The following is a 24,406-nucleotide window of genomic DNA, read 5'->3' on the forward strand; positions in this document are numbered from 1 at the left end:
TCCAGCAGTGCCTCAGATTTATTACTTTCAACCTTCTTTTTCTCCTACTCAGCACGCACACGCATATTGACCAACAGACTTACACCCAAATGAGCAAACACACAAACAGAAACACTATCTTCTCCTCACCAATTAATTGGCATTTCTTCCCTGTATTACTTACTTGTTTCCCCCATCTCATATTCACTGTCTCTCAGCAGTTCAAAGATGTCCACCTCCAGCTTGCCAGTGGTGGAGCGGTTTGTGTTCCTGTTGATGCTGTCTTTGGCCAGCGTGATGGCCAGACGCTCTCCTCTGCTGCACTCCATAGGGTCATCAAGGATGGCAGCTGAGGAGAAAAGATGGGGGGGGTAGCAAAGGGTTGTGATTGTAAAGGAGAGAAATAACTATCTACAATGGTAACTGCTATTTTTTCCATGGCCAGGGCTGCCCATATGGGCAATGATCATTCAATCTGAGAACCTGTAAAGACAGGTCATGTATTTAAAGCCTTTTTTTTTAGGTCTAACATAAAGGTTCACTCCACTGGAAGCTGGTCCCAAGGTGTATGGATTTATTAGCACCAATACTTAGGTGACATTTTGTGCACACTGCTCTCCATTAATCTAGACTGCCTACAAAGGCACAGTATTGTTCTTAATAAATCCACACACTTCGGGAGCAGCTTTTACTGCTCGGAATCTGCTTTTAAAAGAGTGAGTGCTATTGTATATATCTGATCTGTATGATAAAAGCTTGAAAGCTTAAAAGCTTTAAAATCTTGCACCTGTTTAATTGCATTTTCAGGAACACTGCAAACATATAAATACATCACACAGCATATTGTTAAGGCATCAGAAGCATTCACAACATCTCCTAGTTGTTTAGCTTTCATAAAGGCACAGTGCGGACTTCAAACTGCAGTCACTGCAGTAGCTATTCAGAGATGCCATGCTGTGTAAGTCCACCGTAAAATAAAATCAGTTTGCCACAGGAGAATTAAAGAATGATGAGACAACATGTCATACAAAGAAATGATTAATATGGATTCTGTTTGCAATAATGTATCGGTTGTATTGTAGCATTATATTGCGGCTAACTGATGCCTGTCTTATACATGGCTTAGCTGAGCCAATTATACAGAAACTGGATGTAGATAATCCACTTTTCTCGTTTCTTATGCAGAAAAAAAGTTATGCAGTTCAACCACAATAACACTGATGAGACGGGTTATTAAAAAAGGATTTTCATCATTCCATATCTCATGATAATTGAGGAAGGGTGTATTTGTATGGCTTTGCCAAATACACTACAGCAATAATGACACATATTCAAGCAAAACAGCAGCAACATCGTAACATTTACCTTAAGACAAATGCTTTTTTTTTAATAGGACTACACACTGTAATTGTATTCTTTTTTGTGGATATTTCATTTAAATAAGATTATAAATTGATTTCACGACATCTAATAGCACAGATGTCAATTGTTATCATGGCTGATTAAACAGACAAATTGTCAGGAAGGAACTTAAATGACACACTATATAAAACCTCGGTAAAAGTAATGCAGTCATACAGCAGAGCTGTAAATCCCACTTTCATTTAAGTGATAATGGTCAGTTTTTGTTGAAACTGTGTTTAAGAGGTGTTGATTCAACTGTGTAATGATTTCGGGGGCTGCAATTTGTGTGGTGCTGTTGAACTGTGTTGCATTACACAAAGAGGTGCGTCCATTGATCAGCCTGTTCTCACTGATTTTAATGAGGCGGAAATAGTAATAGGAACACCTGTCAACACGATAACGTTCATCAGTAACACATACTGCAGCATCTGAAGAGATCACACAGTTGAATCAACACCTCTTTAACACAATTTCAACAAAAACTGAAGATTTTAGCCTCCATGAAGGGAAGGATTTATTGCAGCTCTGATTTACTGCATTCCTTTTAGCTAGGTGTTCCTAATAAAATGGTAACTGAATTTATACTGAATAATGGCAATAAATGTTATTTTGTTGATTATTAGTCTCACCATGAATTCACTTTTTCCATGAAGGTGTGATGTTTGACCCCAACAATGCCATACTGCACCAATACTCAGCCACAAGAAACTAATAAAATTTCCTATACCACTGAACAAACCATTTCAGAAATATCATAATTCAAACATTTCACATCGACAACTTAATCATGCTTCAGCCCAACTACATCAGCAGGCGTATGAACAACCAACATTCATATGAAATATAAAATACTTATAACAATCAAATGAGCAGCAGATGTCTGAAACTAGGATTTCTAATTAATGTAATTACACAGTTTTGGCACAAAACAGAGGCAGGAGATAAAAGTGACCTACCAAGAAAAGTGTGAAATTAATAAGGCACACAAAAAGAAAAAAAAAGAATCAAGTACAACTTGGCTGAAAGGTAAATGCACTGTATATTATCCATTAGAGGGAAAAACCGCAGATTGTAACTTCAAGGCTAATCATAACAGAACGAGATGTGCAGGGCTGCATACAGAGCCAGAGCATGTTTGAAGTGACCTTTTCTCTGCCGATCACGCAGCTGAACAAACAACAACTAACTCTGACTAGCAAAGATGAGACATATCCACTCATCTGATATCACCACAGGGCTGAGTCACAGCAAGCCAATATCAACAACCAATAAAAATGCTTTGCTGAGAAGCAGATAGCAGCAGTGAAAGGTCATCCAAGGTTGTGCTCATCGCTGTCTGATTGAAAAGCTGGTGACAAACACATTAACATGTTTACGCGCTTAACTGACTCCCTTTTGATCGTGTACAGCTTAATATGATCACTGGCATATTACTTGGATAGTTTAATAAAATCAAACCGCTTTCATTTTAAATTCAAATTTTCTGTGTCAGGAGACGTGGGACATTCGTCTGCACTCAGCAGTGAACTTGAGTTGCAGTTTATGTGTTGTGTTAAGAGTGGGAAAGGTTAGCTTTCACTATGGTTTGAAAGTTTTAGAGTATAGATTGTTGTTCATTGTTTGTCTAGAGAAAATGTCTTTGTTATTGACTCTGACCAAACATCTTAACACCATAAATGGCTTCAGCATTCAATCCAATCATCATTGAGCACAGTTCCTTAAATATAAAGCCCGGTTCCATCAATATTCATCACTCAGCTCTCTAGACTCCTCTCTGTCTGAGGATTGACACTTCAAATCCTGTGATGGAGGTTTATGTCAACACAGCGGTGTTTAAAGTTTAAAATTAATGGTTTCACCATGATTCCTTGACAGGATCGTGATTAAAGATATTATCCACTCTGGTGTGTAATTTGACCATTGCTGTCTTACATCCAAACAGAGCAGTGTTACATCCTTGGACTTTAAAGCTGCTACTTTCGGTACTTTGATATCAATAATGGATCAAACACGATATATGAAAAGTTTGCTCGTAGTGACAAACCCACAGGAGGATTATAAACTGATGCTGTAGTCCCCCTCAGCTCTGTGGAGCACTTAATGCTCAATGTTTTGGTTTTTGTGGCCTACAAATTTACCGTTTTGGTTCACTCTCTCTGCTCTTATCAGCATTGTTTTCAGATGCAGTAGGCAGCTTCTGTTTTTAGCAAAAACTTCTACAAACACCAATATACGCTACCTGTTCAACACCAAGTAGCAGACACACAAAGTCGTCCTACAATACTATAATACTAACATGGTTAAGTGTGTGGAACGGTCATGGCTACTTCCACTTGGGAATCAAACACCACTCTCCTATCTCACAGTCCCGTGTTTTGTTGACCCATCCATCCACTACAACCTCCTCCAAAAACAGACTATGTCGCTCTATTTACCACGTCCCCGCACTTTTCCTTTTACTCTTGTCATAATTACTACGGCTGCTAGATGTCGCCTGACAAAAAAAACATAACTATGGGTCATAATAACCTGCTGCACAAACGACCTATCGGCTTAGATTTTAATAACCAACGTTTGGTTGGACCAAATTAAAAATAACCACTTAAATAGCAATGATTCTACAGCAAAACAGGGATAGACAGAGGTCAACAGACATTGTTTTCAATTGACCAAGTTGTTACACTTGTATTAGCCACAGCCGAGATTATCTAGTATGTCAGGGGTGTGAAAATAGAAAAAATCTTAAGTGAGTGCAAAAACTTTTGTATTATATTATTCTTATATAAAATTTTGAATGTAATGCTTCATAATACACGATACTGTTGATGGAAACATGTCTCATGAGCAAAAGAACTACTTTATTAAAAGTTTTGTGTGATATCTGTCTTCTCTCCGCTGTCTTTCTATACTGTAACTTTCAGGCTCAATCCTCCTGTATTTCATAAAATGTGACAGTTTCCCTTGTCAAGAAAAAGAAAGATTATCTCCTTTCCCGAGACCGCAGAAATACAAATGTCAATAAAAATACAGTGGCTAAGCATTAAACCAAGCTAAAGGCCTTATTCAGTGAAACTCTATCCACACCAGTACATTTACGTCTACAGTAGTGAATGAAACGTATAATTCTTACATGTCTTGGTCTAGGAGTTGACACCTGGGAGTGGTCAATACATGACAGCTGGCAAACAAGCAAGGCTGTTTTCACACAGGGAAAACATGAGCTCAGGCTTGATCCATCGCATCCAATCAATGAACAGCCCGGAGGTATGCTGAGGCTCAGCGAATAGTAGGTATGAAATGAGAATTCCTGTGAGATAAAGGTGGGTAGCTCAGGAAAGTGATCTCCTGAGGTCTTTTAGCATCTTTCACAGACGTGATCCTTTAGTAAACATGCTAACCCTGATTATTTTAATCGCAACACCCCTGGAACATTTAAGACTAAAAGCACCAAACCATTTTGCACAAACTGTACAAATTCTTCTAACCTTGTCATTCATAATAATAATAGTGCTGTCTAAAAGACTGAGAACCCTTATTAAATGGAGCAATGCAATTTTATCACCTCTGTTAAAAACACAAGAAAAAACTATGCAGCTATTGTTGCAGATGCACATACACACTCACACTGCGCACACATACACACACTGCTATTAAAGTTTCTGTCACTTTGAGTCTGGCATTTAGAGCTGGGAGTTATCCATCCTGAACATGGGATTTAAACCAAAGCTGCAACACGTTTACAACTTTTAGCTTCATTTAGTGCAATCTCCGATCCTTCTCTCTGCTTATTCCTTATAGAGAGAAACCCCAAGAGACCGGGAGGTCTGTGAAGTGTGTGTTTTGGGAACTGCTGTTAAAATTTAAAAAGAATCGAGGCATATGGGCCGCAACCTGTGTGAGAAAATTACTAAACAGAGCCCTTGTCGTACACAAAAACAGGCTTGCATTGCTATAGGAGTGATACTTTTTGTAATGTAAGAATACAGAAGCTTGAAGTGTCACTGGAAAGCGGCAGTCAAGGGTAAAACTCATTATCCTTTTGAAAGATCTGCTGGCTTCTCTATTAACTCAATGGCTGCATCTCCTTTTCCCTCAGACCAAGTGCTAAATGCAGATCAAATGAACTAGCTCTTCACCTACTGTACGAGGTAATTAATGGTAATGTGCTGTCCAAGTCGTGGGGTTTGATCGGGGGAAAAGCCATTACCTGATAAGGAAAGGGGGGCAAGAGTTCAGAGGGACTTGGCCTTTGATCAAATAAATGCTTTTAAAGAATATAGATTCTGTAAAGTGATTTAACATGGCTTTCATTTGAATTGTAAAGCAATGGTTTCTATTTAAAATCATGCACTTAGCTGAGCTACCATTACACATATATGTGCTCTCAGTAGATATTATTACCTTGAGTAACTGCTCTTCTTGCCTCAGGTAAATGAGAAGTGAGAATTCACTCACTTTCATAGAAGCAAATGTAATGAATTGTTTAAGTACTGACATAAAGTAATGCTTAGTTGCCCAGCAGGTCAGGAAAACTCAGGGAGTTAAACTTTCGCTATTCTATGACCCAATTCAGATGATGAAAAGCGTTTAAGTATTACATGAGCCAACATGTGCATGTTTGGCCTGTTTCTATTCAGACTTGTTTCAGGCTTTCTCTTTTAAAAAAAGTCATCCATCTACAGAATCTACTTACAGCATACACTGAGGATTTTGGCCATGTCTAAGACTGTGCATATGTTTTATTCACGACCGCGGCACCTCTGTTCTTCTCTTTTATATGATGGGAAAACCAAGACTCCCACTTTTCACTTTTTTGCGTCTTTTTGCTCAAATCCTGCTCCCAAACGTCTTGCAAACAAAAATTGCAGTGGAAATTGCTATTTAACGTTTTAACTGACAGAAATTAGACTTACAACTTCAAAGTACATCAGGTCCCTTATCCTTGAATTATTCATGGCAACATGGCCCTCAACCTTGCGTGATGTGAAAATATGCACAAATGTTGTTGTTGTACGTCTGGAAACTGACAGGAGAGCAAGGCAAACTGACAACGTGCCTTCAAACTGATTTGAGCCTGGATTTTCTGATGTTAAGATGAACACTGTTTGCTTCACAAATGGATCACCTCAAGTGCTCTCCTTATTTTAGCAAAAAGCATATTGGGCCTTTAGATTATTCATTGCATTGCATTCCTTTCCCCTCATATTCTGGCATCGACTTCTTATTTAGCAACTTCATCAGAGGTCTGCTTGTTTTGTTGTAGCTGGTTGATTGGTCCACCCTATCATGTGGTCAGGAGGGATCACATTTGTTTTTTCCTGAAAACAGGCCAGCACAGAGAAACAGAGCTGTGTACTAATGCAGGTTTGGAGAGCGCTTTTAATGACAGCTTCAACTAAGAAGCCACTATGGACCAGGCCGTGCACTTGGATGCATTTTGAAAACACAAAATAACAAAGCAGCTAATTAGCTAATCAAACTCTGTTGTGGGCCACTGACTCTAGCTCTCTCCTTATCATAGTCACTGCCATCCTTTCTTTTCTTTTTTTTTTTGCTTTAATACATTATTCTTAAATATAGCTTTAATATACTTTGTTTGACTCGTTGCTTCATATGTGAATTGCTGGAAAATTCTAACCTAAGCCTTACACATTTATATGGAAAACGTGTCTGATTTAAACCGAAACCATACCATTCAACCAAAAGGTGCAATTCAAATAAAAACCTTTATATGAGACGTGCAGAAAAGTAAATGTGAAGGTCGAGGACCCCACAATTTGAAAGTGCAAAGCACTGCCCTCTCTCATCACCTCCATCCAGCTGCCTCTTAGTCAAATGGGTTTGTACATTTTGCCCTCTTTTCACGGAGGGAGGCCAAAGGCACTTGGAAAGGTGATTAAAATGAAAAGTTTATTTTTTATTTTTTTAAATGCGCATAGAGTCAAGGTTATACCAGTAAATTCTACTTCATATTGTCTTTTTTTATTTTTAACTCAAGGGTCACTCTCTACACTCCCATCGCAGGGAATTACACACAATACACATATTAAGCTGTTAAAAATCATGGAATTAAAAAAAAAAAAAGCTTCTTCTCTTCATTTCACAGGCATCATTTGAGGAGCCTGATTCATACAGCGATTCTTTTTTCTTTTTTTTTATCCATGTAAATGCTTGTAAATCAAAAACTCAACTAATTTGGTATTTTCAACATTCTATAAACAACATTTCTCATTTATTTGATGGTTGTTTGACATTAATTAGATGAGCCACTAGACAGCTATCACAGCCTTTTCAGCGTCAGATATTCCCTGTTTATTTGTGAGGGTGTGAATGTGTATGTGCATGTACCCATGCACTTGTGTATGTCAGCAGATGAAAATGCCGTGCCTCATGTTTGTCTAATAGCTGTTTTATTCACTTGGAGCAGCATGACTGCGAACTATACCACAGCCAATCTGCCTGCTTGTCTGACTGCATGGCAAATGGAATTGCTAGTTCCACACTTTAATCAATCTCATTCGCAAGCCCTGTGGTGTGCACAACCGAAGGAAGCGGAGGTGCTATCTTACATAATTAGAAAATCTTGCTCACGGAAGACCTGGCGACAAGAAACTGATTTCCTGGTGTCACATAATATAATTATAGCCCACATACACATATCATAATGTGTGCAAGTGGACTGATGTGTTAAGTCTCATTAATCCGAGACTGAATGTTAAGGCTGACTCTACCAGCCTGTTAAAAGTTTGACAATCATTTCTTTATTAATGTATATTCAGGCAGAAGTTCATACATCTTCTGTTGTCACTGGTGGCCAATAGGGGAAATAGATAGAACCATAAATGTAGATATCAATGGGATGAAGTCTATAATTATGATAATTGGTGTTGAAATCACCATTTTTGTGTTTAAAGGGAAACCTTTTAATAGAGTCCCTCTGGGACTGTGAATGTAAAAACCACTGACAGAGAAGGTCATGAGGGAGCACTGCCTTTGTTTTCAAACACTTCCTTATGCGGATAGTGAATGGTAACATTGATATAAAGACAAGATAATTAGAAAGCTGTAATCTTATAGTTCTTGTTGATGGTTTCTGGCAGCAATTCTCTGCAGACCGCCCTTTGCCATATTGGCGGAAACAATAGGGACATCAGAGAAAAAAAGCTTCTGATGTTGCTCTCACAGTAGCCAAGTCAAGTAATTACCATATAATTAAACTATTACATCAATGTGAGCAACATGTTAATGACAACATTACAGTAAATGGATTTTTTAAATACCAATGCACCAATGCTGCCCTATGAAACTGACCACTGTGGCTGTAAGATGAACTGCAAAATAAAGCAAGGTTCAAATACTCTACCATACATTGTTGTATGTACTATGACCTCACCAGGATCCTTGGTTCGTCTATTTACAGTTTCTCAAAAAAAAAAAAACAAGGTTATATTACTGAAAAAGAGAGAGTCGTGGGGAAGAGAGAACACACTGCAAGTCTGTGGAATACACCACACTGTGGTTGTGGTTGAGAGAGACAGGGTGATGATAGCTGTCTCAGATAATAATCGCTGATTGTACGTCTAATATGCAAGAGTTACTGTATCATGTATTCTCTCCTGTGCGCTCTCCATGTCTTGTTGCATGTGTACGCTCTGGTTGTTTATTTGCCAGATGTATCTTCACACAGTATATATTTATGATCTGAGTTAATACTGCAGGCTCATTTTACTCGGGGGAATAATGAGCAGAGGGTCTCGCCCAGCATGTCTGTGAGACAGGACTCGTGGGAAACATAGTGCATGTGTGTGTGTGTGTGTGTGTGTGTGTGTGTGTGTGTGTGTGTGTGTGTGTGCATTGTATGCATATGTGTCTCAGGAATAGCTGTTTATATAGTGCCACTCTCTATTGAATTTCTGTTCCACTTCAGCTTATTACCTGGCACCACTGCAGAGCCACGCAGCTTTTAAACAACAGCTAGCCAAGTGCAAATACACAACTAGCTGATGCAGTACCACAGAGGCTTTAGGAGCTGCAGAATCTGCTGAGCTTCATGCAAAAACAATCAGGAACAGCAGCTGTAACTTTTAACAGCCTCTTTTACTGACACAAAATTTGACCCGAAGTCCAATTAAAGACCAAGATCATGCAAAAAAATAAATAAAATAAAATACTATATAATAAACAAAAAGTTACCTTCATTTAAATAGCTCTTCCCTGACTCGTACTTTTCTTAATTGCAATGAAAACAGCTGCAAAAAAAGTAGTTTGAAGAGCAGTAATACTTCACTTAACAAGGAACTGTTGCGTGTGGCAGCCTTGAGTTTTTATACCAACAGCTAAAAGAAAAAAAAAGTGAATATCTGCCAAACAGTATGTTTGGCACAAACATATAAGAATAGCAGATGGTCAAAATGCTGCAGATGTTGATCTGAAGCAGTTAAGATCCAATGGATGCACTCAACAAGATTTCCTGCCTGCTATTGTTAATACATTAGCACCAACAGACAATGACATCAGACAAACTGAAAGCACAGAAGTTGTTTGCGGAAGGGTTCCACCTACCAGACCCTGCCAATTTCAGCATGATTACAAGACATCCACAGAGCATAAAATGGAGTCAGTGGAAACCTGTCACAGGAGCACTCAGATTGATGAAAATGGACATGTCTAGGTGGGTTAGGGAGTGGCGGATGTCAAAGGAGAGAAATTATGGGGGATAACCACAAAAACAAGTAATCTGAATGGCTGTCTTGGTATTAACATGTTGGGCCATAAGGTCATCCTCCTGTGTGTATACAGTACAGTCGGAACTTTTATTTCATGACAGACCGATGTTGCTATTTGCTGAATTTCATTCCCACTGGGTTGGAAAAGTCTGAAAGCAATTCATCAGTGCAAAGCAGCCTACCTCCTTCTTTCTCTCTCTCTTGAATCAGCTGAGCTCAGACAAACACTTCAAATCCTAATGTCTTCATGCCAAGTAATGGCCATCTATTCTCAGTGGCTGTTGGCAAACATTTCAACTTTAGAAAAGATGGGTTATTTTTGACAGCATGGTGATAGAGACCGAGCATGGAAAGACAGCAGGGCGTATGATTCATTGTACCCAGGCCACACTGGTGTGGGCTTGTCTCCAGCAGCACAGGCACACTGGGTGTCTATTCTTTGCACCCAGAGTCTGAGGTTCATGAGCTGGAGCTGACCTTGTAGTGAAGTAGCTATTGCCTCACTGTTGGCATTTGCAGAAGTGTTTTAAAATTGGCAGAGTAGAGGAAATTTGTAACTTTAGCACATCGCTTTTGTGTTAATTGAAAACAAAGGCCAACACTCTAGATCTCTCAAGCACAAATTACATTTAATTTTCATTAAATTAGATAGACTTTCAGCTCAGCCTACACAGCACTTTACATGTTTACTGAATGCCAGGGGACAATGCACTTTTAAAAAACATCACACTCGTGGCTTACCTTGCATTCAGACAGCACTTCGTTGAAAATAGGAATGTGCGCTTACACATATTTGATTGGCCACTGCGGCGCCTAGCTGGATGACAGAGCATTGTGTTACAACAAAAGACAGGCTCTCTTTTGTTGGAAACCCCTGTCAATTTTTGCGTCTGCACCTCCACTGTGCCAGTGCAGTGGCCTCATTGAAATGAATGAGGGGGCTATGTTTTTTCATGCAGTGCTGATGTCAGTCTGAACATGGTGTTACAGTTCATTACGCACTGTCACCTTAAAAAGCGCACTAAATAACTTCTTGTGCCCCCACACTTAATAGCAATTTGTGTCTGTCCTGATAACTGTAGGTGTGACATTCACAGCAGAGTTTTAATTGACAAGATGATGGCCGATCACTCACAAGGGATGACGTGAGTGGATTGTGAACATTAACAGTAACAGATGCCACATGGCCAAGGTCCAGCAGAGAGTCAAATTGTGACAGTAAATTTAAGAGCTCACCATCTTGACTGGCTCAGTCCTGAAGACAAATACAGTATTTAGCCTTTGCTGCCTCCAGCCGGAACCATAACACCTGACTCCCCTCGACAGAGAGCTGTGGAAGCCAACCGATCATAAGCTGGCTGACAGCTCTGTCACTGTCACTGCCACGACGCTCCAATTTTACTCAGGAATCAGGATTTAAGGAAAATGAAAGAAGTAGCAGCGAAAGAAAGCTATGAGAAAAAAAAAAAAAAGAACATTCGTTCCTTCATGGAAGGATGACTCCCCCTGGGTCAAACATGACGACAGAAATAGAAATATGCATTGTGTGGTGTGTTGCCAGCTCCTGTCAAAGCTGGACACGACGGAGGAGATCATTCTTCAGAGGTTGGAGAGTCTCTGGAGGGCCACGACAACAGTTGGTAACACAAACAGACATCACGGACAAATCCTCACTCCACCACTTTATGAATTATTGTAGTGTCTGAATATGTAGATTGAAGTAATAAATGTGTCAAAATATAAAAATGAATACATGTTTATGTTTTCTTTTTATTATAGGTGATTAAAAATTTGATGGAACTAATAAAAAAATGTCCAGGGGCAGAGGTTTTCCAAGTCACAGACCGACTAAAGCGGAAGGAAAAAAAACATCCGAACAGTGAAACTTATTAGTGCCGGTTACATCTGATAAACGACAGAGAATGAAAGCACGGTTTGTGAATAAAGACGCTAAAGTTAAAAAAAGTACATGTGTTTGTATGTGAGGGTGTTAACGAGCCTTTAAGTTGTTTCTCTCTCTGCAGCGAACGGCCCCACAGTCCCCTCACTGCTCCATCTCGTAGTATACAACAAGTCTCTGTATCGTTCTCTGATGGGAGCAGAGAAAAACTTTAACTCCATCACTTGAGAGGAAATGGCAGCACCTGGTGCACAGCCCATGGTTCAGCTCCCCATCAATTCTCAGGACATATTCAATGAATTATGACACAGCCTCCTTCCCCATCTCTCATACACACACACACACACACACACACACACACACACACACACACACACACGCACACACACGCACACACACACACACACACACACACACACACACACACACACACACACACACACACACACACACACACACTCATACATCCACACAGACATTTGCTACTCCTTTAAGCCACCACCTCCTCTTCAGTCTCGGTGCCAAAGGAGGAATTAAAGTCAACCTAATAGGCCTTTCCAACTAAAACGAAAGGGACGGGAGGTGGAAAGCTGGAAATGAATGCCAAAAGTTCATCTTCACTATTAGGTCTTTCAGTCTAAATGAGTGAAGATAAATGATAGTTTGTACTGAGGCAGAGTGACGGACACAGGGAGGAGGAATGAGATTTAAAGAGCGAGTTAAAGACTGAGAGAAATAGAAAAAGAGGGAGAAAGTGACAGGGAGAGATGGTGACAGAGGGAAAACCCTGGGCAGACAGACGGTGGCAGAGAAAGACAGTGAGACGGCTGACGGACTATCGGTAGTGCGATGTCTGTGGCGCAAGGATAATCTCGACGATGCAGATGATGATGGTGATGAAGAGGAGGATGGTTATTATGATGAAAACAATGTTGATGTGGCACTTGTAGTTCAACTTCTGCACCCAAGGGATTTCAGGCAGGCAGGCAGGCAAGCAGACAGCGGGTCCTGGGGGAATTCCAGCTCTCAGTGGGTGTCATTACCTGTCAGTCAGCATATCTCCCTCAACAGGCCTGGCCTACAGACAGAGCCACTGGCATGTAATTGTGTGGAAGGTCAAGGCAGACCAGCGGACGGTTTGATGAGTGGAAAAGGTGGGAAAGGTTAAGAAGGAGGAAGGAGAGAACAGATGTGGTGATGACAGGAAGAAAGAAGGAAGCTTTTATGAAAAAAGGTAGCGAGAGAGAATGAAACCAAATGTTTGTCACCTCCTGTGAAACTGTTAATAGAGACTGTACATACAGTCATAGCCTAAAGTAACATGGTGTCCTTTAGGACTGAGCAATATGCATATAATGGTATGTTGTGACACATTTTTTATCTTCATCCAAAGCCCGCAGTTCCTGCGAGATCAATAATGTTGCCATTAATTGTTCAGCCCTAGTGTCCTGCATTTGATTGAACTGTAATAGCATTTGAAATCTGATGTGACCTCAGAGACACTAAAACAGTCTGCTGACCATAAAAGCCACGTGCAGCCTGAGAGGAGCCTTTGGCATATTGACATGGTAGTTTAATCTGCGGTAAACTGACCTTTATTATTCAGGACGATGCCTGACAGTTGATGACAGTGGCACTTCTTTCACAACAGTCTGATGGACCGACCTCAGACAAACCTCATTCATGGAAAGGTCAATGCAGATTCCAGTCCTGTGCAATACTGATGCATTCAAAGCTGCAACCACATAGGTAAACACCTGACCAAAATGAAAACTGATATTCACAGCAAAAAGTAAATGAGTGATAAAAGACAATCATCTGAGACTTTACGTTACAGTCTATGTTTGCTATCTACCATCCAGCTGTAGAAGAGGCGGTATCTCTCTGAACTCGTCGCGGATGGCTGAAGCACTTTTGCTCTTTGCTGCATCATCCTGTGGCACCTGATCAGTAAACTAAAATGAAAATTGAACTTGAATGTAATATTTCAGACACCGCTGGCAGAATTTTGTTTAAAATTTAGAAATTGCAAATAACTGCAGCACAGTGTTGTGGGCTGCAAATGAATGGCAATATCTCAAAATCAGAACTCAATTTATACAGACTACATATTCCGGCACTATAGTTATATGCTGACACTACAATGGGGCCATACTGTTCATAGCTTCATGCTCAGCTATCAGACAGCATGTTGGCCAACAGAAGAGACCCCAGTGGCCGACAGATCCACAAGCAAAGGGTGCCACTGTTGACATTTGGACACGCCAGAGAAACTGGGCAACAATGATACTGCGGTAAAAAGAAAAAAAGAAAGGTTTACAAAGCTACAAAGCTGTAGGTTGACTCCATACATAACATGTCAACAGTGGTTTGACATAGGAAAAGGAGGCTTCTCTATAGAATGGAATGTGCCGGACTCAAAAAGCCGCACACGACACCAGGTGAATAAAAGTTTTAAAGGGAAAGAAAATGGCAACACTGCGCCGTTCCCCCGTTATCTGTTATTACCACATAGCTGTTTCCTGAATCTGTGACAGCCTTTGATGTGACAGTCTGGGGGAAATGGACAGACATTCAGCCACTCCAATGGGTTGAGAGCACCCGAGGGGGCCAATGCTCATCCTGTCGCTTTAGGGCAATGCTACAGTATAATCCACCACATGAAAAGGACATTAGTAACCTTGCTCTCAATCACCCCCCCCCCCCTCCATCTTGCTCTGTCCCATTCTTTTCCTCTTTATTTCTTTTTCTCTCTCACACACACTGGCATGTAGTCATATGCTCACACTCTGAGCGATGGCCACGGCACATGAAGTATCGAATTTTTATCACCATTTCAACAGGGCAGGCAGGGACACAGCTAAAGTCATGGACTCTGCGAGTATCCATCACCCGAAGAGACAAAACCAAAGCTCCTTAGGCCCTTCAACAGTATCAGAACTGATATGTACTGGATATCCCCTGATACTAAAACCACAGTCATATTTCTCTTCCCCTCACCCTCTCTCTTGATCTCCTTTCCCTTTACGCGTTCAAGAAGAGAAAAAAAAAAGAAAAAGAAAAAGATGCTTCATGACCACATTTTTTTGCTCCTAATCTTCTCCGACCAACATGCATTAAGTTATTAAGTAAAAGTTCTTGAATGAAAACGCGACAGATATTTTTGAGGACCTTCAAATGAAAGATTCGGAAGAGAACGGGGTCGCATGGCTTGAATGAAATAAGAGAAATTAACTGAGATACTTATTTCCATAGAATTAAAATAGATCAACATTTAGTGATTTAACCAGCTAAAATACAATTCAAAAGAAAACGAGAATCAAATGAAAGATACAAGAGAAGAGGGGAACTGTAGCTTAATTTATCCTTTTATAGACTATCTACATTCAGCATTAAGAAGCATCAGGCTGGATTAAGCTTGGTTTGAAAGACACATACTAGTGAGGCTGTGTTTGTCTCTGCAGTGAACGGAATGGTGTGAGAGACTCGAACTGGTCCTCGGGGAAACTCGGCTCTCCTCAAGAGACTTAAAGCACTTTTGAAAAGACTACACAGATAATAAGATGGAAGGGAACATGAAGACGTGTGGAGAAAAAGGTGTGGAGAGATGCACAGAGGGAGGGAGAGCAAGACAAATCATTTGTGAGTGTTGGGGAGTTGAGAAGAGGCAGAATGTATCTGAGGGCATCCAAAGTTCTTGTAAGCCTAATAAAGCTCCAGGGAGAACAACCATGTACCTGTCAACCCGGTGACAAGTACAGTGTGTTGGTCTGTGCCTGCATACATATGTGTGTCGTCGTCATCATCTTCTCACAGCCACCGCTGTTCCCCCAGGGAGCTTGACCTCTCTTGTTCCTAGCCACAGCACCCTATACTTACTGTTTCTACGGTCTGGTTCTCCAACTGAGGGCCACTTTTGCCTCATTATACCTGCACCTAAACAGTGCATGGGACCCAGATGGCTAGTCAGGACCCTGGAGGCTACTGAATGCCACCACAGCACCTTTTTTTTTCTTGTTCACACACGCATGCGAAGAGGTGTGGGATGTTATCATGCAGACTACGGACCTCTAGAGGTTTTTTCCCAGTGAACAGAATAGGATGGTTAACAATGTAACTGGAAGACCCCGAGGGATCTGCCAGGGTGAGCACTGTGCGGTTAAGTTTGATGCTAAGAACACGCTCTGTTTGTGAATGGGTGTGTGTATGTATTTACATGTACCTCTGCTCCAGTGTATGTGAGCAAGAAGCAAAGAGGACAATATGCTTTTGTCATTGGGGTTGTAATAGAAGTATCCACATGGGATTCCCTTGCTGGAGCGTGTATCCAGCTGATAAGGTGAGGGATCCGGGGACAGGACAGGGCAGGATACAGGTGAGCGGGAGTGGACGGTAATCCATGGCACTTCCCTACAGGACTGCACTCTGTGTAATCTGAGGTAAGGAGATAGGAGAAATACAAGAGGGACAATCATCCACTGACCCTGAGCAGTCAGGGAGCCGGTGATGGAGACTGCAGAAGCAAAAGAGGAAAGGAGAAAAAGCCACGCAAACACGCTTACATACACACTGACACCTGGAGACCTGTCAATTGATTCAGTGCAGAGCGAGTTAATAACACAGTCGGCTGCACAGCGAAAATAGCCTACCTGTCTGTACACAGTTAATAGACTGCCACGTTGCCCTAGAGTCCCAGTCCCAGTATGTTTCTGTGTTTAATTGTGCCTGTGCTTATCTTATCAACAATGTCCATTAAGGCCTGCCATGAAATTTGTCATTTCTCCACTACCTGTACCTTGTTAATCAATCTGATCCTCTGTTTCCCTACTTCCACCTCTACTCATGCATTTTTCTCCTCATTGGGTGTTTGATGACTAGATTATGTTATGACTCAAAGCACAATGCAATGGCCCATTTAATATAGATTTACATTTATATTTACATTTACATGAATGGGTGTTATCCTGTGTACTGTTCGACCATAATTATAATCACTGCCTCTGTCCCATATGGTTTTATTGTGAAAACAGAGCAAATCAAAATATTAGAATAGTTTCTATACATCAAAATAAGATGTCTTTCTTCAACTTCACTTTCATTAAATACATTATGATGTTAACTTGATTTACTTTGACTTATCATTGATTTATCATCATTGTAACAATGACCTCAGAGGTTTTTTAATTAATATGCAACTGCATATTCAGTGGACGCAATGTGTGTTTGGTGTTGCACAAAGCTACTGCTCTGAGTCCAAATAATCAGATGTAAATAAACTTCTGTAAATCGGATCACTGAACTGTTTTTAATGTTGTGAAGAGAAGAATAGACCCATGACAGCACTCCTGTGCATCAGCCAAAAATACCAAGCTAATTTAAATATTGTAACTGAAAAAGCAATCACACAGCTTGAGAACTGGTCAAAATCATTTTCATTGTTTTCATTGTAATCTATGAGCCTGTCTTTTTTTAGTCCAACTGTTTTTTCCTTTGTTTTTTATCTATTGTGCTTGCATCTCAGGTAATAAGAAAATATTGTCAACTGCTATCGAGCCATTTACTGCATGCCCTCATTTATGTTTCACTTATGTTAATGCTGTTTTACATAAAAGCAACCTCCACTCCTTTTTCCCCCCTTCTTATTATCAATATCCCTACCTTCCCTTTCCTCTAACCTTCAACTCTTATTGCAACTTCAATGTGCTTCTTTAAATAGGACTTCTTTCATTATTGTTCAGCCATTTCCTTTTGTTAGTCTGTTTTCAGTTTGACCTTTTCTCATGTAACTGCACAAGAAAGACTTGAATGTTGTGAGTAGGCAACGTTCACAGAGGCCTGATTAAATGAGGAGCGTTCAAACTACAACATGGCGGCAAAGGATCTTTTTTTTTGGAAAGAAAGATGTTGTGTTGCCTTACAGCAGCTAGTTTATTTCTCATATCTCACCACCCCCATCCCTCTTGACTAAAATTCTGTCCCTTGATCTCATTTACCAGCCTGACCTGCATGAGCGGAATCACTAAAATATACCACATTGTGAAATACGCCACGCATTTTCTGTGGCAGCATCATTAGTGGTGAGCTTTGCTGTTGCCTGTGTCCTCACAACCAGATACATATCTGGTATGTAGCCTACCTGGAGCTGAGAACAAGCCAACTACAAGTCCCTCCCAGGGTTAGCTAGCCATTAGGCAAGCAGCCACCCCATGCCTCATGGAGAAGGGCCTGGTAAATTAACCATTAAAACATGGCAAAGAATTTCAAATAAAACAGCAGGCGATGCCACAGACATAAACACGGATAAGAAGATGGATGAGGGCATATGTGCAGGTGAGTGCACACATCCCTGTTAACACACAGTCACAGGTAGCTGCATGAGCAAACATACACACATCTGTGTAGCCAGAGGTGGTGCTCAAGGCACGGGTGGCAGCTGCCGATGGCTGTGCCAACTGATTGTAATGGCAGCGGGCCTGGCGACAGCTGGGGAGGGGGGCTCTGAGGACTCGCCAAACTCTTCACTGAGAGTCATGATCAAAGATGTGGCATAATGGAGTGGGACTGGCAGAATGGGGTGTCAAGGGAGGAGTGTGTATATGAGCCATGCGAGAGGGGTCTCCATATGTGCATATGTGTGAGTGCGTGTGGATAATTTGCTCATGCACGTCTAAAATGGATGGATGAGATAAGAAAGGCGTTTGACACCGGGGCAAGGGCACCAAATCAGTGTGCAAATACACCACCTGGTTATGTGAGAGGCTGCTACTAGGACTGATGCATTGTAAGGTGTATATCTAAACATTTGTTGGTAAATGTTAAAGCCAGAAAGTAGTACATACTGACTCTTTTTATCCACATCATTTGTGTTTCCCTGCTCCCTCTTTCTTTTGACAGCAAGCTATACACACCAAAAAAAACCTTTTTTTGACCAAATACAGTAAATCACCAAAGAGAGTGGTGGGCTGATTTCTGCAAAGAATTTTGAGTGGTTAGTTTTGCTTCTTTTTCAATATTTCTAATCAAGTAAACAACATTACCCAGAAGACTGTTTTGCTATTTTGTGTTGTCATGTTGTTGGGGCCAACACCCTTTTCTGAAGCCTTAAAGTCGCCTGAAGACACTGTAAAACATTATAGAAAAATGGCCTTGGCACATCAATAATTGAATGAATCCTGTATTTATTAAATAGCAAGCCTTAGCTTGTGAAGTTTGTCGACTCAAATAGCTGTTTTGAAAATAGTAGTATTTTAGAGATTTTAGAAGTGCACTTTTTCAATAACTTATCTTTGTACTGTCATGTTGTCTTTCCATTAAAAAAAAAAAGAAAAATTGTGTGTTTTGTCTGGATATCAGATGTGGAATTGAAAATTATGTCAAGGATTAACACTTTTCAAATGATAGTATTTAAATTACACATTTCAGTTTGTGGCAGCACTGCCAGAAAATATTGGACATTGGCCCAACAATGGTTTTTACACTGCCCAGGACACCTAGGTGGCCCAGGGATTACAGACCTCTCCCACCTTCACAAGACCCTGAGAGGGATTATGTCCCTGTTGTTGCACTATCTTGGATTTCTACTACTTGGTCAGTGGTGGTGTAGAGGCGGCTCGGACCCAGGGGGATACAGTGAACCTTTATGAAGCTCATAGCTGTCAGGTGAAAAGCAGCAGCTGGTGACTCCACATGTATTGGAGGAGACACTTGACGGTCTTTACCCTCTGCAGGTCAACAGTGACAAGCACCGCAGTGCAAGAGGAACGGGCTAATCTGAATTGGGAGAACAAAAAAAAAAAAGGGGAAAAGCTGAGGAAAAAAAAAAAAAAAATCAATAGGGGGAAAGGGATTTACACTTTACAGACAAAGAATACAAATTTCCATCTGCTCTGACTCACAGCCCTCAGAGACTAAAGTGAGACAAAGACACCAGGAGCGAAAAAAAACAACTGCTATGATCGGTCAATGAAGCCTTCTGGCCAATATCAGCCATTACTGCTGTTTTCCTGCTGTAATCGACCAAATCCCATACAAACTGTCTGTGATGATCCAAGCTCACAGCCATTAGCTTCAGCATAGCTGCCATCAATCTCAGCTATAGAGCCGTAGATGCTTCTCTGCCTGCATGAAGACTTGCTTCTCTCTTGTACTGCAAGGACAATGAGTACATGTGCTGCAAGAGTGTGTGTGCGTGTGTGTGTGTGTGTGTGTGTGTGTGTGTGTGTGTGAGAAGCTTCTTATCTGGAATGAATTGGACAGGGACAGTTTCCTGTAATGGCAGCTATTTGTGATCTTCTTTACCCCCTAGCAACAGCGCTGGAGGGAGGACAAAGAGAAAGATATGGTCTTGGTTGTGTGTGAGTGGTTGTGTGAGTGGTAGGGTAGTTGCTCGCAGTTATCTATGGACCTGCGAGTCAATGAACCTTCAACATTTTCCAACAGCAAAGCATGATGGGACGTCCATGATCTTTTGTTCTGAATTATGCTCAGTTTGACCGGTTTCTGACACTTTCATCTGTCCAAAATTATCATCAAAATCACACATAATCATCCTGCCCTCCTACTCTCCGAGCACTATTAAGTAGAGTACTATCATTACTTCCCATTTTATAGGTGTCATTACACAGATGCAAAGGGAAAAAAAAGTATTGTGCGTGGTCAGGGAAAAAAATATGTAAAAATGGTTCAAGGTTCAAATCTGATTGCTTTTGTAGTTAAACAGCACCAGCAATCTACACAGGCTATGAAACAGTCTATTTACAAGACAACATACAAACAAGGTGTCTGTCATTTCTCCATTCAAAAAATGTGACTGGTTATAACTGGTGGGACATTTTCTTTCTTCGTTCAAGTTCAAGTTCAATATATTCCCCCATTCATACATAAATGTTGTCTTGTTACCCTTCAGTACACTTTATTCTGAGTAAGTTATTAAAGTTTATGTATACAGCACTTTTCACAGACATGAGTCACAAGTGGTTTGCAGAGCCATAAACAGTTAAAATCAGTCAAAATGAAAAAAAAATAGAAAACCCACAACAAAGGAATACAATACAGTCTCAGGTAAAAGAAACCGATCCTGTTTAAACAGATACATCTTTAAATGCCTTTAAACGACTTCAATCGGCAAACCTTTGAGATGCAGGCAGAGCATTCAACAACTTATGTGCTGCGGCCTCAAAAGCCGTATCACCACAAGTCTTTAATTTTATTGTAGGAGGGATGATTTTTATGGTAATGACAAGATGTGAAAATGAAACCATTGTACCATTGTACCCTTCTTGAAAGGCAGGCAGTAAATTAATAATACGGGGATGAGGCTCTGCTTTTCATGAGCAATGTTGTGGCCATGAGGTGTATGTACAGAACATATTGTGACAGCTGCTGCAGCCATCTGAGCATAAAGACCTTGTCACTGCAGCAAAGTGACAAGCAGCTAAGTGAGAGGACATTAGGAAAGTTAAAGTTTAATAGCAGCATAGTCGAAAAATATCCAGAGAGAGAGAGAGAGAGAGAGAGAGAGAGAGAGAGAGAGAAAGCGAGAGAGAGGGACAGGAAGTACCGCTCCCTGTGAACGCTTACATACTGTATATGCATGAGCCAGTCTATGCATGCATGTGTACCTGGGACTGATGTTGTGTTGTTCTGCCCTAATCAAAACCCAGTCAACAAAAGCTGTTTTCCCCTGCTAGCTGCCAAGAGATAATAGCTTCGCACAGGAGGAAAAGCAGAACATTTTCAGCATTTACAGCTACATTTTCATGTATCAAGGCAGAAGTGCAAGCACTGGCAGAAGTTCATGGAACCTGCACGGCTGGCTGTGGCAACAAATATTTAGTGATTTTTAAAAAAATTTTTTTTTGGGATGAAAGGCTTTAGTACAGCAGCGGTGCACACGAGCTGCAGGTGTAAAATGGTTTAGAACAGAGGGAATGAATTACAATAAGTGTTTGGTTGGCATCAATCATAACTAATCAAATCATCTCCTCTAATTCCTTTTAAAAGCAGGGCTCTCTCCACAATGCACTGACTGTAATGGATGAGGAGAGTCAAGAGCCGCTGCACAAAAACAGCTACTGCAAAGAGGAAATTGATGTCCTTGTCTGGGAGATGCAGCGCTGTAAGGTGCAAATGTGGGGTGAATAAAAATTAACAGTGGAAAAACTTTGCTGCTTTTTCCTGTAGAAAATGCAGGGCAAAGTATTAAGCGCTAGTTATTATAGATTTAAAAATTTTTTTTTAGCATGCAGCAGAAAAAGAACGATAGCTCACTGATGTCAGTAGGTACCTAAACATGCAGGCCTCAAAAAGTAATCACAGGGATCTCCAAATGGATTGTGACTTTTATAAGGAGCCACAATAAAAAGGACATGCCCTGGCAGTGGCATTCGAGACCACTTGTAAGCGATCCAGCTATGTGTTGCTGAGGCAAGTGAAAAGGGAGTTGGATGAAAGTGGGATGAAATGAACGCAAGGAGTGATCATATCCATCTCATGTTGAGATAAAATGTCATATCTATGTTTTTCATCTGGAAAAACAGGAATGAATCAAACGTTCTGACCTGCTGGTTAAATGTGCCACCCGAGTTTCTGGGGTAAAATGTGACAGATGATGAAAGAGAAGCCATGCTTTCCTTCATCTTTGGGATCAAAAAAAAAAACCCTTTGCAGCCAAATTATTGATACATTATTAATTCTACACATAAATCATGTCACTTGCTATTTTGTTGACATTTTAAAGGATAAGTTTGTATTTTTTTTCAAGCCTCTCTTAAAACAATCAGGTGTCCATCTGAACACTGAAACTGGTTTTACTTGCTGTAATCACTACAGCCGTTCGTACTGGCCTTTATAAAAATCTATTCCTAATGCACTTCCAATGTAAGTGTTGGAGGACAAACGGAAGGCATCAGCATAAAACTGTTTAACTCTACATGTGCATGTGTATCCTTTAAGGCTTAGACACATGGATGAGTGGATATCTGTAAAAGTGTAGATACAACCTGACTGGCATTGGGGTTTTCTCTCAGATAGATCCAGTGGAAGGGCGCACCACAAAGGTTTTGGTTCAGGTTGAAAAAAATGAAATTTTTCTTTTGCTTTTGATAATACACTATGTAACAGTCACACACTCTGCCTCAAACAATGTTTCTGGTGAGATATTTTTGTGCAGTATCAAACACGCTTAGTAAGCACGGACACCAGAGCAAACATTTATAATATTGTGAGTTTCTGAGAATATGATACATTTTAATTAGAGACGAAAAATAAAAAATTTGCACTGTGGGAACAAACTGGAATACCTACAATAACGCAGATACCCTTTATAGGACTTTGTTGAAACTCAGAATCCCTTCCTGACTTATTTAGATGGTGATCATATGAAATGTTAACAGTTTATATTAGCCCGGGTACATTTACTAGAACATTTTCTTTTTTCAGTGGTTAGCTCAAAGGGAGGTTTTTTTTTTTACTTTTTTTTTGTTGTTGCTGTTTTTGTTTTGTCTTGTGTATTTTTTCATGTCTTCTTTTGTCTAATTTTGTCTGTAGAAAATATGTTGTGTTGCTCGTTATATCGGCTATGCCTTTGTAAACTAGATGTTGCATGTCTTGCCTCACAACTACTGTAATACGAACAAAAAATATTGAAACAAAGACGTTACACCATGTAGATGGGGAGAGACAGCACCACACAATAAAAAATCCTTCGCCACGTCTTAACTTTCACAAGCAGCATTTGTTGTAGTGCTATTGAACATGACTTCATTTAATTATGCACATATCCTATCATATCTACTGTGCTTGTCTCACTGATACTGAATGTACTGTGCACACTGCAGATCACACTGCTTCAACCATTCAGTGTAAAAAATTCATACGCAGCCATATGTAATATTGAATGGATGATCAGTAAGCTATAGGTTAATAAGAATACTGTTACTTTTCCACATGAGCGTTTGAATGAACATGAGCGCTCATTCCATGATGTACAATGTCCTGGTTATGACCTTCACTCTACAGCTGCAAAGGACTGTAAAGCATGCGGCGATACTGTTCGTGATCTCACACTATTTTATATGATTTATGCTCATGCCTTCCATCTCAGCATGTGGCAAGCTCCATTACATATCCATAAACATCACCCTGCAGCTTTTAATTAGTTGTTGATAATTTAAGAACCAATGTTTTCATGTTTGCGTGTGGCTGAGGATTGTGGCATAGCATTTTCCATGAGTGCATATAAAATATGTGCACATGTGCATAGGCAAATGAGTAAACATTCATTTGAATTTGTCTTTAGAAATCCCAGCGCGGATACATTAATTCGAGAGAGTCTGTTTTGTGTGTCCGTGTGTGATTTAAAAGTACACACACTCCACATGCCTGTGCACTGTGACTT

General features: G+C 40.4%; 1 protein-coding gene across 5 annotated transcripts in view; it reads right to left on the minus strand.

Annotated features, from left to right (window-relative positions):
* Positions 1–24,406, minus strand: part of grik4 (glutamate receptor, ionotropic, kainate 4) — a 278,338-nt gene that overhangs the window by 116,671 nt on the left and 137,261 nt on the right. For all 5 annotated transcript variants that reach the window (XM_056374837.1, XM_056374835.1, XM_056374836.1 and 2 more), the window contains one exon: positions 164–328. In XM_056374837.1, coding sequence (XP_056230812.1) covers positions 164–328 — 165 coding nt within the window. The remainder of the gene's footprint in view (positions 1–163; positions 329–24,406) is intronic.

Source organism: Seriola aureovittata, chromosome 4 (assembly GCF_021018895.1).
Source record: "Seriola aureovittata isolate HTS-2021-v1 ecotype China chromosome 4, ASM2101889v1, whole genome shotgun sequence".
Lineage (NCBI taxonomy): Eukaryota > Metazoa > Chordata > Actinopteri > Carangiformes > Carangidae > Seriola > Seriola aureovittata.